At 62.8% G+C, this 12,008-nt stretch overlaps 1 protein-coding gene across 1 annotated transcript; it reads left to right on the forward strand.

Annotated features, from left to right (window-relative positions):
* The first annotated feature begins 3,494 nt into the window (after positions 1-3,494).
* On the forward strand, positions 3,495-11,692 carry NLRP2 (NLR family pyrin domain containing 2). Its single transcript, XM_087827068.1, is given in 12 exon segments — positions 3,495-3,766; positions 3,768-3,926; positions 3,928-4,195; positions 4,832-4,890; positions 5,697-5,867; positions 7,224-7,388; positions 8,087-8,188; positions 8,190-8,231; positions 8,480-8,650; positions 9,841-10,011; positions 10,940-11,110; positions 11,554-11,692. Coding segments are annotated over 12 exon segments (1,890 nt in total).
* The last annotated feature ends 316 nt before the right edge of the window (positions 11,693-12,008 follow it).

A 12,008-nucleotide genomic window follows, 5' to 3' on the forward strand; every position in this document is an offset into this window, starting at 1 on the left:
TCTCCGGAAATCTCAGTTCAGTCTTCTTTAAATAGCCACAGAGAAACACACAAGCTCACACAGACATTCACACACAAAAAAAATGTTGTGGCCCAGCCGGGGTGGCTCAACGGTGAGCGTCGACCTAGGATCCAGGAGATCGGGGTTCGATTCCCGGTCAAGGCACAGGCCCGGGTTGCAGGCTGCAGCCGATCAACGACTCTCTCATCATTGAGGTTTCTCTCTCTCTCTCTCTCTCTATCTCTCTCTTAAAGATATATTTAAAAAATTAATAAATAAAAATAAAATAAAATACCCGGGCCCTGGCCTGGAAGCTCGGCTGGTTAGAGCGCTGTCCTGATGCGCCAAGACTGTGGGCTCAGTCCCTGGCAGGGCGCACACAGGAATCAGCCAATGAATCCAACGGGTGCATAAATACGTGGAACAACGAATCTCTCTCTCTCATCAATTTTTTAAAAATCTGCATGCAGCAGGAGGCAGCTCCTCGCGGCCGAGGCCCCGAGCTTGGCGGCGATTGCAGGCACCTGGGCTCCCCGACGAGCCCTGGCCTCCGCCGGCCGGGTCAGAACCTCTGGGCACCGGCACTTGAACGCGACGCTGGAGGCAGGGGAGTGGATCCGCTGCCAGGTCCCAGGACACTGAGGAAACGGCGCTCGCGTGGAAGGAAGGGCCTCCACCCGTCGCTAACCACGCCGGATGCGGGGTCTTCCCGGCCATGGGGTTGGGTCCCGAGGGCCGATCACAGAGTTGGGGCGAAAACAGAGGCTTTTTTATGGGAAGGTTCCCAGACCTCGGCGCTCAGTGGCCAGAGAGCGGGTCGGGTGCCGGAGGTGAGTGCGTCTGGCCGAGTCTACAGTAAAAATCTATCATCTCTCTTTTTTTTTTTTAACGTTTGTAGTTTTAACTTTTGAAGTTTCAAGTCAGATTTCGCTTTGGGAAAAGACGGAACCGGCCTTGGCTCCGCCACCCTGAGCGGCTTTTCTTTTCTCCTGCCGAGCCCGCGTTTGCCAAGGTCCCCGGGTAAACGTGTCGACTGGGTTCACTTGCCCCGACGAGAACAACAGAAAACGGCGCGTTTTCCGTGAAACGTGTGCCCTTCGCAACGTTTCCGGGGCAAAGACGCACTCGGGAGTCTAGGCCCGAAGCTCCCGTTGCCCCGAGGCCGGCGCCTGGTCCCTGGTTCCCCGGCCCTGGGCCACCGCCCTGGACGTGGCGGTCGGCGCCTTCCCCGCATCACCCCCTCGCGCCTGCTCCCGTCCTTCGCGATCCAGCATCTGGCCCGATGCTTTCCCCGAAACCACTCTTGGTGGGAGCTCGTCTGCTAAACGCCAGGGAAAGTTGGGTCCTTCTCTGACCCGCGGCCTCCGTGATGCAGCTGAATCGTTTTTGCTATTAAATGGGTCCTGGTGCAAATAAAACGCAGGCTAATTAAAGGCAGAAAGGTTGAGCCCAGGGCTAAGAATCTGCAGCTGCGTGTTTTAAATTTTATCTTTATTGTTGAAAGTACTACAGATGTGCCCCCTTTCTCCCCCCGTGGGCCCCGTGCCCCGCTCCCGCCTCCCCCCGCCTTCACCGCGCCGGTGCCCGCGGGTTACGCTTATAAATTATTTGGCTAATCTCTTCCCACCCACCCCCTCCTGTTGCATTTCCTTTTTTCCTAGTTACTTTTCATTTCATTTTTTGATTGCATGGATATTCGCTATTTTAATTACTCTCAGGCCTACAGCGCCGGGGTTGGGCATTTATATAGCTCACCACGTGTTCCCCCGATAAGCCCGGCCCCGGCCCCCGGCCCCCCGTGGTTACTGCGCTGTGACCATGTTCCCCGGGCGGCACCTCAGGCCCGCGACTGTCCCGTAACCACCGCGCGCTTCTCACCCCCCTTTCCCCCCAGGCCCCAGGCCCCCTCCCCTCTGGCAGCCCTCAGTCCGTCTGTCCTGTGTCTCTGAGTCTGCTTCAGTTTTGTTTATTTATTTGGTTTTGATTCCACCCATAAGTGCCCCACTTACGCTCTTAAATGTGTTTCACTGTGAGCGTGTCACGGGGTCACGGTGCCCCCGCTTCCCCCTGGGCCTCAGCCTCGTTTCAGCGCAAAGGCGGCCACCGGGCGCCCGGGGGTGGCGCTGTCCCCGTGAGACCCGCTCCACCGCCACCTTTCTCGCCTCCGCTGCGGTTCCACAGCGAGTGTTGCCCAACGATCCGCAGCCTCGAAACAGGCGGGTCTGGGCCATTTCCCTTCTCTCTCCCGGGGAACGAAGCGCTTCATTCCCAGTGTAACCGCTGGCTTTTTCCTTCTGAAACGCCCTGGCCTGCACCCTGGAGGCTGTGCGGGCGTCTCGGGGGTCAGTCTGCTCCCTGCTCCCCGGCCTACTTTGTTCACCAGTTTATTCGGTTCGCTAGACTCCCCCTACGAGCGAGGTCACGGGGTGCTTGTCTCTCTCTCGCTCGATTCTTTCACTCAGCGCAACACCCTCCGGGTCCCTGGGCGCCGTCGCAGACGGTAAGAGACCCACTTTTTGTGGCATGAACGCCCCGCGGCTTTCTCTCCCCTCGCCCGCCGGTGGGCGCGGCTGTCCCCGGATCCTGGCCGTCGTGAATAACGCGCTGTGGACGTGGGGGGCATGTAGTCCTTCAACTTAGCATTTCCGGTTTCTTAGGGTATATTTTCAAATGTGGGGTCACTGGGTCCTAAGGCAGCTCCATTTTTAACGTTTTGAGGGCCCTGCGTCCTGGTTCCCGCGCCGGCGGCCCGTCTGCGCTCCCACCAGCGGTGCCCGGGGCTCCCCTCCTCCCCTCCCCCCTCATTTTCTCCGCTATCTACAATCACCAACTGTCTCATGGAGGATGACTGAGAAGAATTCGAATTCAGCTCCTAGGAAAGTAGGAGTATTTGGCGAGAGTTTCTCTTAGATTTTGCACTTGAACATGCTCAGGCGACTTCAGTTCTAGCAAACTGAGGCCCTCGCCCAGCTCCACGGTGAAGCCTCGCCCCAGCGGATGACCTGGGCCGTTGAACACGCGTCCTTCTCTCGAGCCTGCCGGGTGGCGGGATTTCTTGGCTTTTTCCAACTATAATTGGTGCATCATGTCTTTCACGCCAAGTGCACTAGTAATAATTTCCAGTAAATTTTGCAGAGTTTTGCAGGTGGCAAGAGTTTGTTCTTTTTCGTGGCCGTGTAATACTCCGTTGTCTGCAGGGCACACCTATCGTGTGTCACACGCACTTTAATTTCTCTTTTCCAGAGTTCACACAAGTACAGGGAGAAAGTGTCACGAGCCCAGAAGAACTAAGGGGGAGTCTGGAAGGAGCAAAGCAGGTCTGTCCCACGCCTTTCAGGAGAGAGCCCGGTGGCAGGCGGCTCTTCGGGAGCCTCGCTTCTCCGTGTTTTTCTTTCCCACGTAACACAAAGCACTTTTTTCCTAATGATTGACCAGCTCTATCTGTCCATCCCCTTTCTCCTGTCCCTGAAGGTTCACGGGGTGTATACGGAAGGATGTCGAAGACATTCGGGCCCATCGGGGAGAAAGGCCTCTGGCCCGGAGCCAGTGAAAACCTCCATCAATTCACCCAGAGATACGACAGGCTGGTCCCCTCCCGTGACCCGAAAAAGCTCGCAGGCCCCTTTCCACACACGGTGGTGCTGCATGGCCCGGCCGGCCTTGGGAAGACCACGCTGGCCAAGAAGTGGATGCTGGACTGGACACAGGGCAACGCCCCCGGGACACCCGGTGCCACCTTCTATCTCAGCTCCCGGGAGCACTCTCGAGGAGCTGATAGCTGAGAGATGCCCGGGTGCCCCGGGAGCCAGCGCGATTCTGGCCCAGGGGTGGAAGGTCCTGTTTGTCGTCCACGGTTTGGATGAGCTGAGGGTCCCCTCGGGGTCACTCATCCCTGACACCTGCGGGGACTGGAGGAGGAGAAGCCGGTGCCGTCCTGCTGGGCAGCTGGCTGAAGAGAAAGCTGCTGCCCAAGGCCACGCTGCTGGTCGCCAGCGCCCGGGGCCCTGAGAGCTCCGGCTCCTGGTGGGCCAGCCGCTGCTCCTGGAGGTGGGGGCTCCGGGAGCCCGACAGGAGGGAGTTTTTCCTGAAGCGCTTTGGGGGGCAGGCCCGGGCCCTGCGCGCCTCCGAGCTGGCGAGCGGCAGCCCGGCCCTGCTCCACCTGGGCGCGCCCCGCCGGGTGCTGGTGCCCGGCACCGTCTGAGAGGGCAGATGGAGAAGGGGGGACCCCGGCCCCGCGGCCCGACCAGCACCTCGCTGTCCCGCGTTTCCTGTGCGGCCGGTTCCCGGCCCCGCTGCCCCCCCCCCCCCCCCCCGCCTCCCGGCTGCGCTGCGGGCCCTGGGCCTCCTGGCGGCCGGGGCGTCGGGGCGCAGGCGTCGGTTCGACGGAGGGGGCCTGGGGCGCCCGGGGTCCAGGGGCGGACCTGCAGCCTTTCCTGGGCGCAGCGTCCTGCGGGCGCGGGGAGGGCAGGGCGGCCGCGGATCCCTCCGCCCGGCCTGCAGCGGCCCCGCCGCCCGCTCTGCCCCTGGACGGCCGGGCGCCGCGTCGGGACCTGCGGGCGCTGCTGTCCCCGAAGCGAGGCTGCGGAGCCCCGACCTGGGCGCCGTGGTCCCCTCCCCGGTCGGCCGGTGCCACGAGCAGCGAGCCAGGGGCTGGAGGCGGCTGTCGGCTGCGGGCGTCCCGGGCTGAGGCGGGCGCGGCTGCGCTGGGGCCGGGCGGGCGCCGCCCTTCTCCGCGCCGGGCTGCGGGAGCGGGAGTCCCAGGAGGCGGGTCCCGGGGCCGTGCCTGCGCCTGCGGGGGGCGCTGTCGGGACCTGGGGGACTCTCCCTGCAGCTGGGGACGGGGGCCTTCCTGGAGGCGGGGGCGGCCGAGCCGGGCACGTGGGCCGAGAGGTGAGGACGCGCCTTCGCCACGGGCTCGCGTGTCGCCCCAGCCCCGCGCCGGGCTCCGCGGGGGCAGCCGGCTGCTCGGTGGCTCGGGCGGTGCTTTCCTCCTGCTGGAATTCCTTCCCGCGGGCTCAGCGTTCAGCGGAGACTCCACGGCGTTCAGATTAGGACGGGGGGGGGGGGGGGGACCAAACCTTGTTTGGGGGCCTTTCTTTTACTGAGCAATTTTTTTATTAAATTTATTGCGGAGAATATTTCAGACGCCCCTCGTCTCCCCCTTCAGCCAGCCTCTGCCCCGTATTGTCTGTGTCCATCCGGTTAATCTCCTCCCCGGCCCCCTTCCCCCTGGGACCCCTCGGTCTGCTCCCTGCTTCTGTGTCTCTGCACCTGTTTCGTTCATCAGTTTATTCTGTTCGTTAGGTTCCACATATGAGTGAGATCATGCGGTTCTCGTCTTTCTCTGCCTGGCTTCTTTCGCTCAGCATAATACTCTCCAGGTTTGGGGGTTTTTTTTTTAACTCCCACCCAAGGATGTGTTTAAAGAGAGGAGAGAGGGAGAGAGAGAAACATCGACCGGTTGCCTCCCACGTGCCCCCGACCAGGGATAGAGCCGGAAGCCTAGGTCTGTGCCCTGCGCGGGAACCAAACCCGCAACCTTGGCCTGTCGGGATGACGCTAGAAATGGGCTACCCGGCCAGGGCCGCCATCCCACGTTGGGCTGAACTCATTCATTAGGGGCGGGTGCCCAGAGCCCCCTAAATAGCTCCACAGCGACGTCCAAGCGTGATTCCCTCCCGTGTGGCCGCCCGCAGGTCCCGGGAAGATGGGCCCCTGCTCCCCTTCTGGGTGGACCTGTGCCCCACCTTCGGCTCCAACAAGAACCTCACGTCTCTGGATGTCAGCCAGAGCTTCCTCGGCGCCTCGGTCCTCAGGATTCTCTGTGAAAAAATAGCCTCCGCTCCGCGCAGTCTCCAGAGAGTGGTGTAAGTGGGCGCCGGCCGGGATCGAACCCCCAGGGCACGACCCAGCTCTTCGGAGCTGTATTTGAGCCCTTGCCCCCCAACTCCAACCAAGTGCTCAGGACATAGAGATTTAGGTGGTCTAGTCCCCAGGTTTGTCTATTGAATCCTATAGAGTAATTTTTCCACTTATTTTTCCGCGGGGCTCGGCGGCTGAGCACTGACCCAGGAACCGGGAGATCGCGGTTCGATGCCAGGTCCGGGCACAGGCCCGGGCTTTGGGCTCCATCCCCGGCAGGGGGCGCAGGAGGCAGCCGATCAGTGACTCTCACCATTGACGTTTCTCTCTCCCTCTGCCTTCCTCTCTCTGAAATCAATAAAGACACATTTTTTTAAATATGTGATAACAGACAACTAACCACCTTAAACGTTAAGAGTGCAGCTCGGTGGGAGCAAGTGCGTTCGTGTCGTCCGGCCTTCGCCTCCACTGGGCTGCAGAACTGTCTTCGTCTCGCAGAGCTCGCACGTTGTCCTTACTGTTTTTACTGATGAGAGAGCGAGAGAGACACCGACCTGCTCTGCTCCTTTATGCCTCACTGGCTGGTCCTTGTGTGCACCCTGGCCCGGGATCGAACCCGCCACCTCTCGGGGTACAGGGCGATGCTCCAACCGCCTGAGCCACCCGACCAGGGCGATAAACCTAATAAAAAGGGGAGGAAATGCGGTCGGACAGCTTTCGCCCGGAGCAGCTGCTCACGACCGACTTCCCTTCGGCAAGAGTGTGAGGCGACCGAAGAAGCCGGAGCTTCTGCCCTGGCCGGTGCACCCAGTGGTTAGAGCGTCCGCCCTGCCCCGAAGGGTTGCGGGTCCGATTCCCGGCCAGGGCACCTACCCAGGTTGCAGGTTTGATCCCCGGTCACACACCCATCAATGTTTTTCTCTCTCCATCTCCCTTCCTCTCTCTCTGGGATCAATGAAAAAAAAAAAAAATCTTCATTTTAAAAAAAGAAGTTGGAGCCTCTGATCGTTTCTAGAATGAGATGAGCGTCGCGGGTGCCAAGGCTCCGGAACGCGAGACACGTTCCTCCAGCCTAGTGAGGGGTTCGCTCTCGGGGGCTCTGGCCACACAGTGCAGAAGCGCTAACCCCGGGGGCGAGGGAAATGCTGATCAGCGCGGGCGCCGCGGCCTCTCGGGGCCACGCGTATGGAAAGCGCAGTCCTGCGCCTTAAACACACAGTGGGTGCGTGTTTGTAATCCCTCAGGAAAGGGGGAAACGTGAGGGGAAAGGGGCGACGCTGAGACGCCCGGAGCCCCTGCTTTCGGGGGGGTGCGGGGCGGGGCGGGGGTGCGAAGGCTCACCCTCGATTTCCCCGCCCCAGCCTCGGGGACCTGTCCCCGGCCGATGCCCATCGGAGCCTCGGGGTCCTTTTCAGCGGCTACGAGACCCTCACGCACCTGACCCTTCAAGGGAACGACCAGAACACTGTGCTCCCCGTCCTGAGTGAGGCCCTGAGGCACCCCAAGTGTCACCTGCAGTGTCTCGGGTACCTCTGGCCACCCTACGAGCCCCCTGCACAGGAAGGGAGCTGCCTGCACAGCCTCGGCCAGCAGGGCGGCGCCCTAACCACCCAGCCACCCGCCAGGGCCACCTGGGAACTTCTTTTTTTAGTTTTTACCCGAGGATGTTTTTTCCGTTGCTTTTCAGAGAGAGTGGGGGGGGGACATCGATGGGAGAGACACATCCATTGGCCGCCTCCCCCACGCGCCCCGACCAGGGCTGGGGGCCAGGCCTGCAGCCCAGGAACGTGCCCTTGACCGGGAATCAAACCCGAGACCCTTCGGTCCGAGGCCCGACGCCCTGACCGCTGGGCCACACCGGCCAGGGCTCAGGGCTGAGAATTTCTTCAAACCCAGACTCTCCCGTCTCGTGCAGATCTTCCCAGTCAGGCTCTGGGCACATGGCCCAAGGACTTGCTGTAGCTCATCTCCCGGGTGATGGCAGGGCCCCCCGAAAACACAGATCACTGGACCCTGCACCCAGGGTTTCTGGAGATGTCCGTCCCTAGCTTTTGGCCAAACGGTGGTGACGCAGGGGGTCCAGGGACGGCACTTTGACAGCCATCCTCCCGACCGACCACGTGGTCCAGGCTGTCGCCCGACCGACCGCGTGGCGCGGGGGGTGGACCTGGAGGCGGGACCGGGTTTGGTTCTCCAGGATGAGTTCATCCCACGTCCCCTGCAGGCTGGTGTCCTGTTCGGCCACCGCCCAGCAGTGGGCCGATCTCGCCGCCTCCCTCGAGGCCCACGGCTCCCTCACCTGCCTGAACCTCACGGACGGCGAGCTCGGCGGCCCTGAGGCACCCCAAGTGCCTCCTGCAGCGGCTGGCGTGAGTGTCCCCTCCTTGCCCGCGGGGCGTCTTTGTGTTTGGATCTGGGGCCCACGGGGAAGAGCTGCGGCAACACCCCGTTGGCTCGGCCCCCCCCAGGGAGACAACGCCTGCCCCACGTCTGGTCCCTGCGTCCCGCTCCCCTCCCGGGGTCGCTGGCAGGCGCGGGGTCGCCGGGAGGGGCGGGAGCGAGGCGAGCTCTCCCCGGGTCGGGCTTTGGAGCCGCTTTCTCGCCGTGGGACCCGCAGGTTGGAAAACTGTCACCTCACCGGAGCCTATTGCCAGGAGCTCTCGTCCGCTTTGGTCGTCAACCCTCGGCTGACGCGCCTGAGCCTGGCCAAGAACGACCTTGGGGACCGTGGGGTGAGGCTTCTGTGCGAGGGCCTGAGCTACCCCGAGAGTCGGCTGCAGCCCTTGGTGTGAGTCCCCGGCTGCGTGTCTGTGTGTCCCTGTGTCTGTCCGTGTGTCCCTGTGTCTGTCCGTGTGTCCCTGTGTCTGTCTGTGTGTCTGTGTCTGTGTGTCCATGTGTCTGTGTCTCTCTGTGTGTCCCTGTGTCTGTCCGTGTGTCCATGCGTCTGTCTGTGTGTCCCTGTGTCTGTCCGTGTGTCCGTGTGTCTGTCCATGTGTCCGTGTGTCTGTCCGTGTGTCCGTGTGTCTGTCTGTGTGTCCGTGTGTCCCTGTGTCTGTCTGTGTGTCTGTGTCTGTCTGTGTGTCCCTGTGTGTGTCCGTGTGTCCGTGTGTCTGTCTGTGTGTCTGTGTCTGTGTGTCCATGTGTCTGTGTCTGTCTGTGTGTCCCTGTGTCTGTCCGTGTGTCTGTGTCTGTCTGTGTGTCCCTGTGTCTGTCCGTGTGTCCGTGTGTCTGTCCGTGTGTGCCCTGGCGTCCAGCGGGGCTTCGTAATTTCTCTGAACCCCCGAGTGTGATGCTGACGGTGAGACCTGGGGAGAGGGAGGGAGGGAAAGCACAGACGGTGTCGATATTTCAGGGGAACTTGGCGGCTGCGGCTGCCGCCGGGTCGGGTTTCGTTTCCCGTGTGCCCTCAGGGCCGCGTGGCACACCCAGTGCCTGCAGCTGGGTGCAGGTGCCGTGGCCGCGGGCACACTCAGCGCTGCTCCTGTCAATATAACCTCGCGGACGCGTTTTCAGGCAGAAACCGGCTGCACTGCTTCTACTCGGAGATTCTGTTCAGCCTCGTTTTTGTTTTTGCTCTAACCCTCCCCCCGAGGGTTTTCCTGCTGCTTTTCAGAGAGTGGAGGCGGCAGGGAGGGGGACAGACATCGATGGGCCGCAGCCAGGTCCCTGCCTTGGCCGGAGTCGGACTCGGGGCCCTTCAGTCCACCGGCCGATGCCCTGGCCACTGAGCCAAACTGGCCAGGGCTGTGCTGTATGATTTTATTAACCAATGTCGCCCCAATACATTCAGTTTAAACAAATAAATTTTAAAAGGAGGGAAGGAGGGAGGGAGGGGGGGGGAGGGGGAGGGGCGGGGGGGGAGGGGGGAGGGGGGAAGGGAGGCTGCCCCGGCCGGAGGCCGCGGCCGTGGTCTGGCTGGTCTCGCCAGCGAGGGCTAGCAGAGCTCGTTTGCTTTCTGCTCCGTGGGACGACGTCCAGGCTATTCCACTGCAACATCAGCGGCGATGGCTGCATTGCCCTCTCGACGCTTCTGCAGCAGAGCTCGAGCCTCAGGCACCTGGACCTGGGGCTGAACCACGTGGGGGCCGCGGGGCTGAGGTTCCTGTGCGAGGCCCTGAAGAGGCCGTCGTGTGGCCTCCGGCGTCTGTGGTCAGTGGCTCTTGTTTCTTCCGTCCGTCCGTGTCTGAAGGGGGGTCGGCGTAGCAGCCCCTCCCCGCAGCTCTAACGGGGCTGGAATGAGCCCAAGTCAGCGTTTTAAGTGCCCTGGACCGGGCAGCGCAGTGGGTTGGAGCGTCACCCCGACGCCCAAAGGTTGGGGGCTCGACCCCCAGTCAGGGCGCTTGCAACGAGGACCCCGATGCATCAGCAAGTGCAGCAGCCAGTCTCCCTCCCTCCCTCCCACTCACGAGTCAGTCAGTTGTTAGGACTGTTTTGTTTCCTCACAACAAAAGCCTTCGTGTGTCGCCTTTATTCCTCTGTCCTTTCAAATACCGGGTGTCGCCCTTGTTGGAACCGCGCTGCCCTTCCAGGCGTCTGGATCTGTTCTCCACGCCCCCAACACGCCCGCACACGCACACACGCGCGCACACACGCATACACGCATGCACATGCACACGCACGCACACGCACACGTATGCGCACGCACACACATGTGCGTGCACACGCCCCAACATGCATGTGCATGCGCACACGGACACACACGCCCGCACATGCACACACATGCACACGGACACACACACATGCACACGGACACGCACACACACGCACACACGCGCACACACACGTGCACACACAACGCCTCTGTGCTCGCGCTCTACCCCTCAGGCCTCCCTCGCCCCTCGCGGTGGGCGCCCGTCTCTCCTTCGCCCCCGAGCCCCGTCACCCTCCTCTTCTCCTTGTGGACAGCACACCAGTCGCTGCTCCGTCTCATTTCCAAACTCCGAGGGGAGAGACCCGCGTGGCCCAGGGCTGGGCCCCGACACCCACGAGTGTGCCGGCGCGTCCGGTGGCTCCAGTGAGCCCAGGCTGGGCGAGCGGACGAGTGAACGCGGGACGGATCTCGGCGTTTCTCCCGCAGGCTGTGGGGCTGCGCCATCACCCCTCTCGGCTGCGCGGACCTCTCGTCCGCCCTGCGCAGCAGCCGGAGCCTCGTCGCCCTGGACCTGGGCCAGAACCCCTTGGGACCTAGCGGGACAGGGGTGCTGGGCGAGGTCCTGAAACTGCAAAGCTGCCCCCTCCGGGAGCTCAGGTATGACCCCCGCCCCCCACGTTTGCTCCGTGACTATAGATTTTGAGGGAGCGCCAAGGACGGGGCTCCTGGCGGGCGCCTCTGTCGCTAACGGTCCGTTTACGTCCATTGATGTTCCGTCGCCAGATACCTGTCTGTCCATCCCTCCTGCTGCTGTGGCCGGTAAATCGAGTCAAAAGATAAGACCGGCCCTGGCCGGCGTGGCACCCGTCAGGGCGTCGGCCGGTGAACAAAGCGTCCGGGCCGATCCCCGTCAAGGGCGTGTGCCCGGGCTGCAGGTCCCACCTGGGCCCGCGGGGCGCGTGCAGGAGGCCACCCATCGATGTGTCTCTCGCGTCCACGTTTCTCCCCCCTTCCACTCTCTCTAAAAAAACCAACGGCAAAAATGTCCTCGGTGCGGATGAGCCGGGAAGAAAGCTGTGATCCCCCCACGGTGCCGCCAGGTTGAAGACGGATCCGCCGGACGCCCACACCCAGGAGCTGCTGAGAGCGATCAGGGGGAGCAACCCAGGGCTGGCGATCGAGGAGCAGAACGCGCGCCCCAGGAATAAGAGGCCGTCCGCCCGTGACTTTGTTCTCTGAGCGCCCCGGGCCGCTCAGCCCCGTGGGGCGCGGGTCTCCGAGGCGGGGAGCCCTGCCGGCCCCTCCGGGCCCTCGCCGCTGCCCCGGTGCGTCTGGGCCCCGGCCGCGTCCCCCCTGCACGTCGGTCACTCGGTCACGCGGGCCTCGCGGGTGTGGAGGGAAATAAAGGGCAGAGCACGTGTGAAGGAGGCTGGCTGCGCTCGCGGATTCCGGCCGCGCCCAGGCCGTCGGGCACCCGGCTGGCAGGAGGTAGAGGGAAGACGGGGAGGCTGGGGAGCGCGGGGTCCACGGCGAGACCTGGGGTCCGCTAGCCGCC

This window comes from Miniopterus natalensis, chromosome 18, assembly GCF_054644295.1.
Source record: "Miniopterus natalensis isolate mMinNat1 chromosome 18, mMinNat1.hap1, whole genome shotgun sequence".
In the NCBI taxonomy this organism is placed as follows: Eukaryota; Metazoa; Chordata; class Mammalia; order Chiroptera; family Miniopteridae; genus Miniopterus; species Miniopterus natalensis.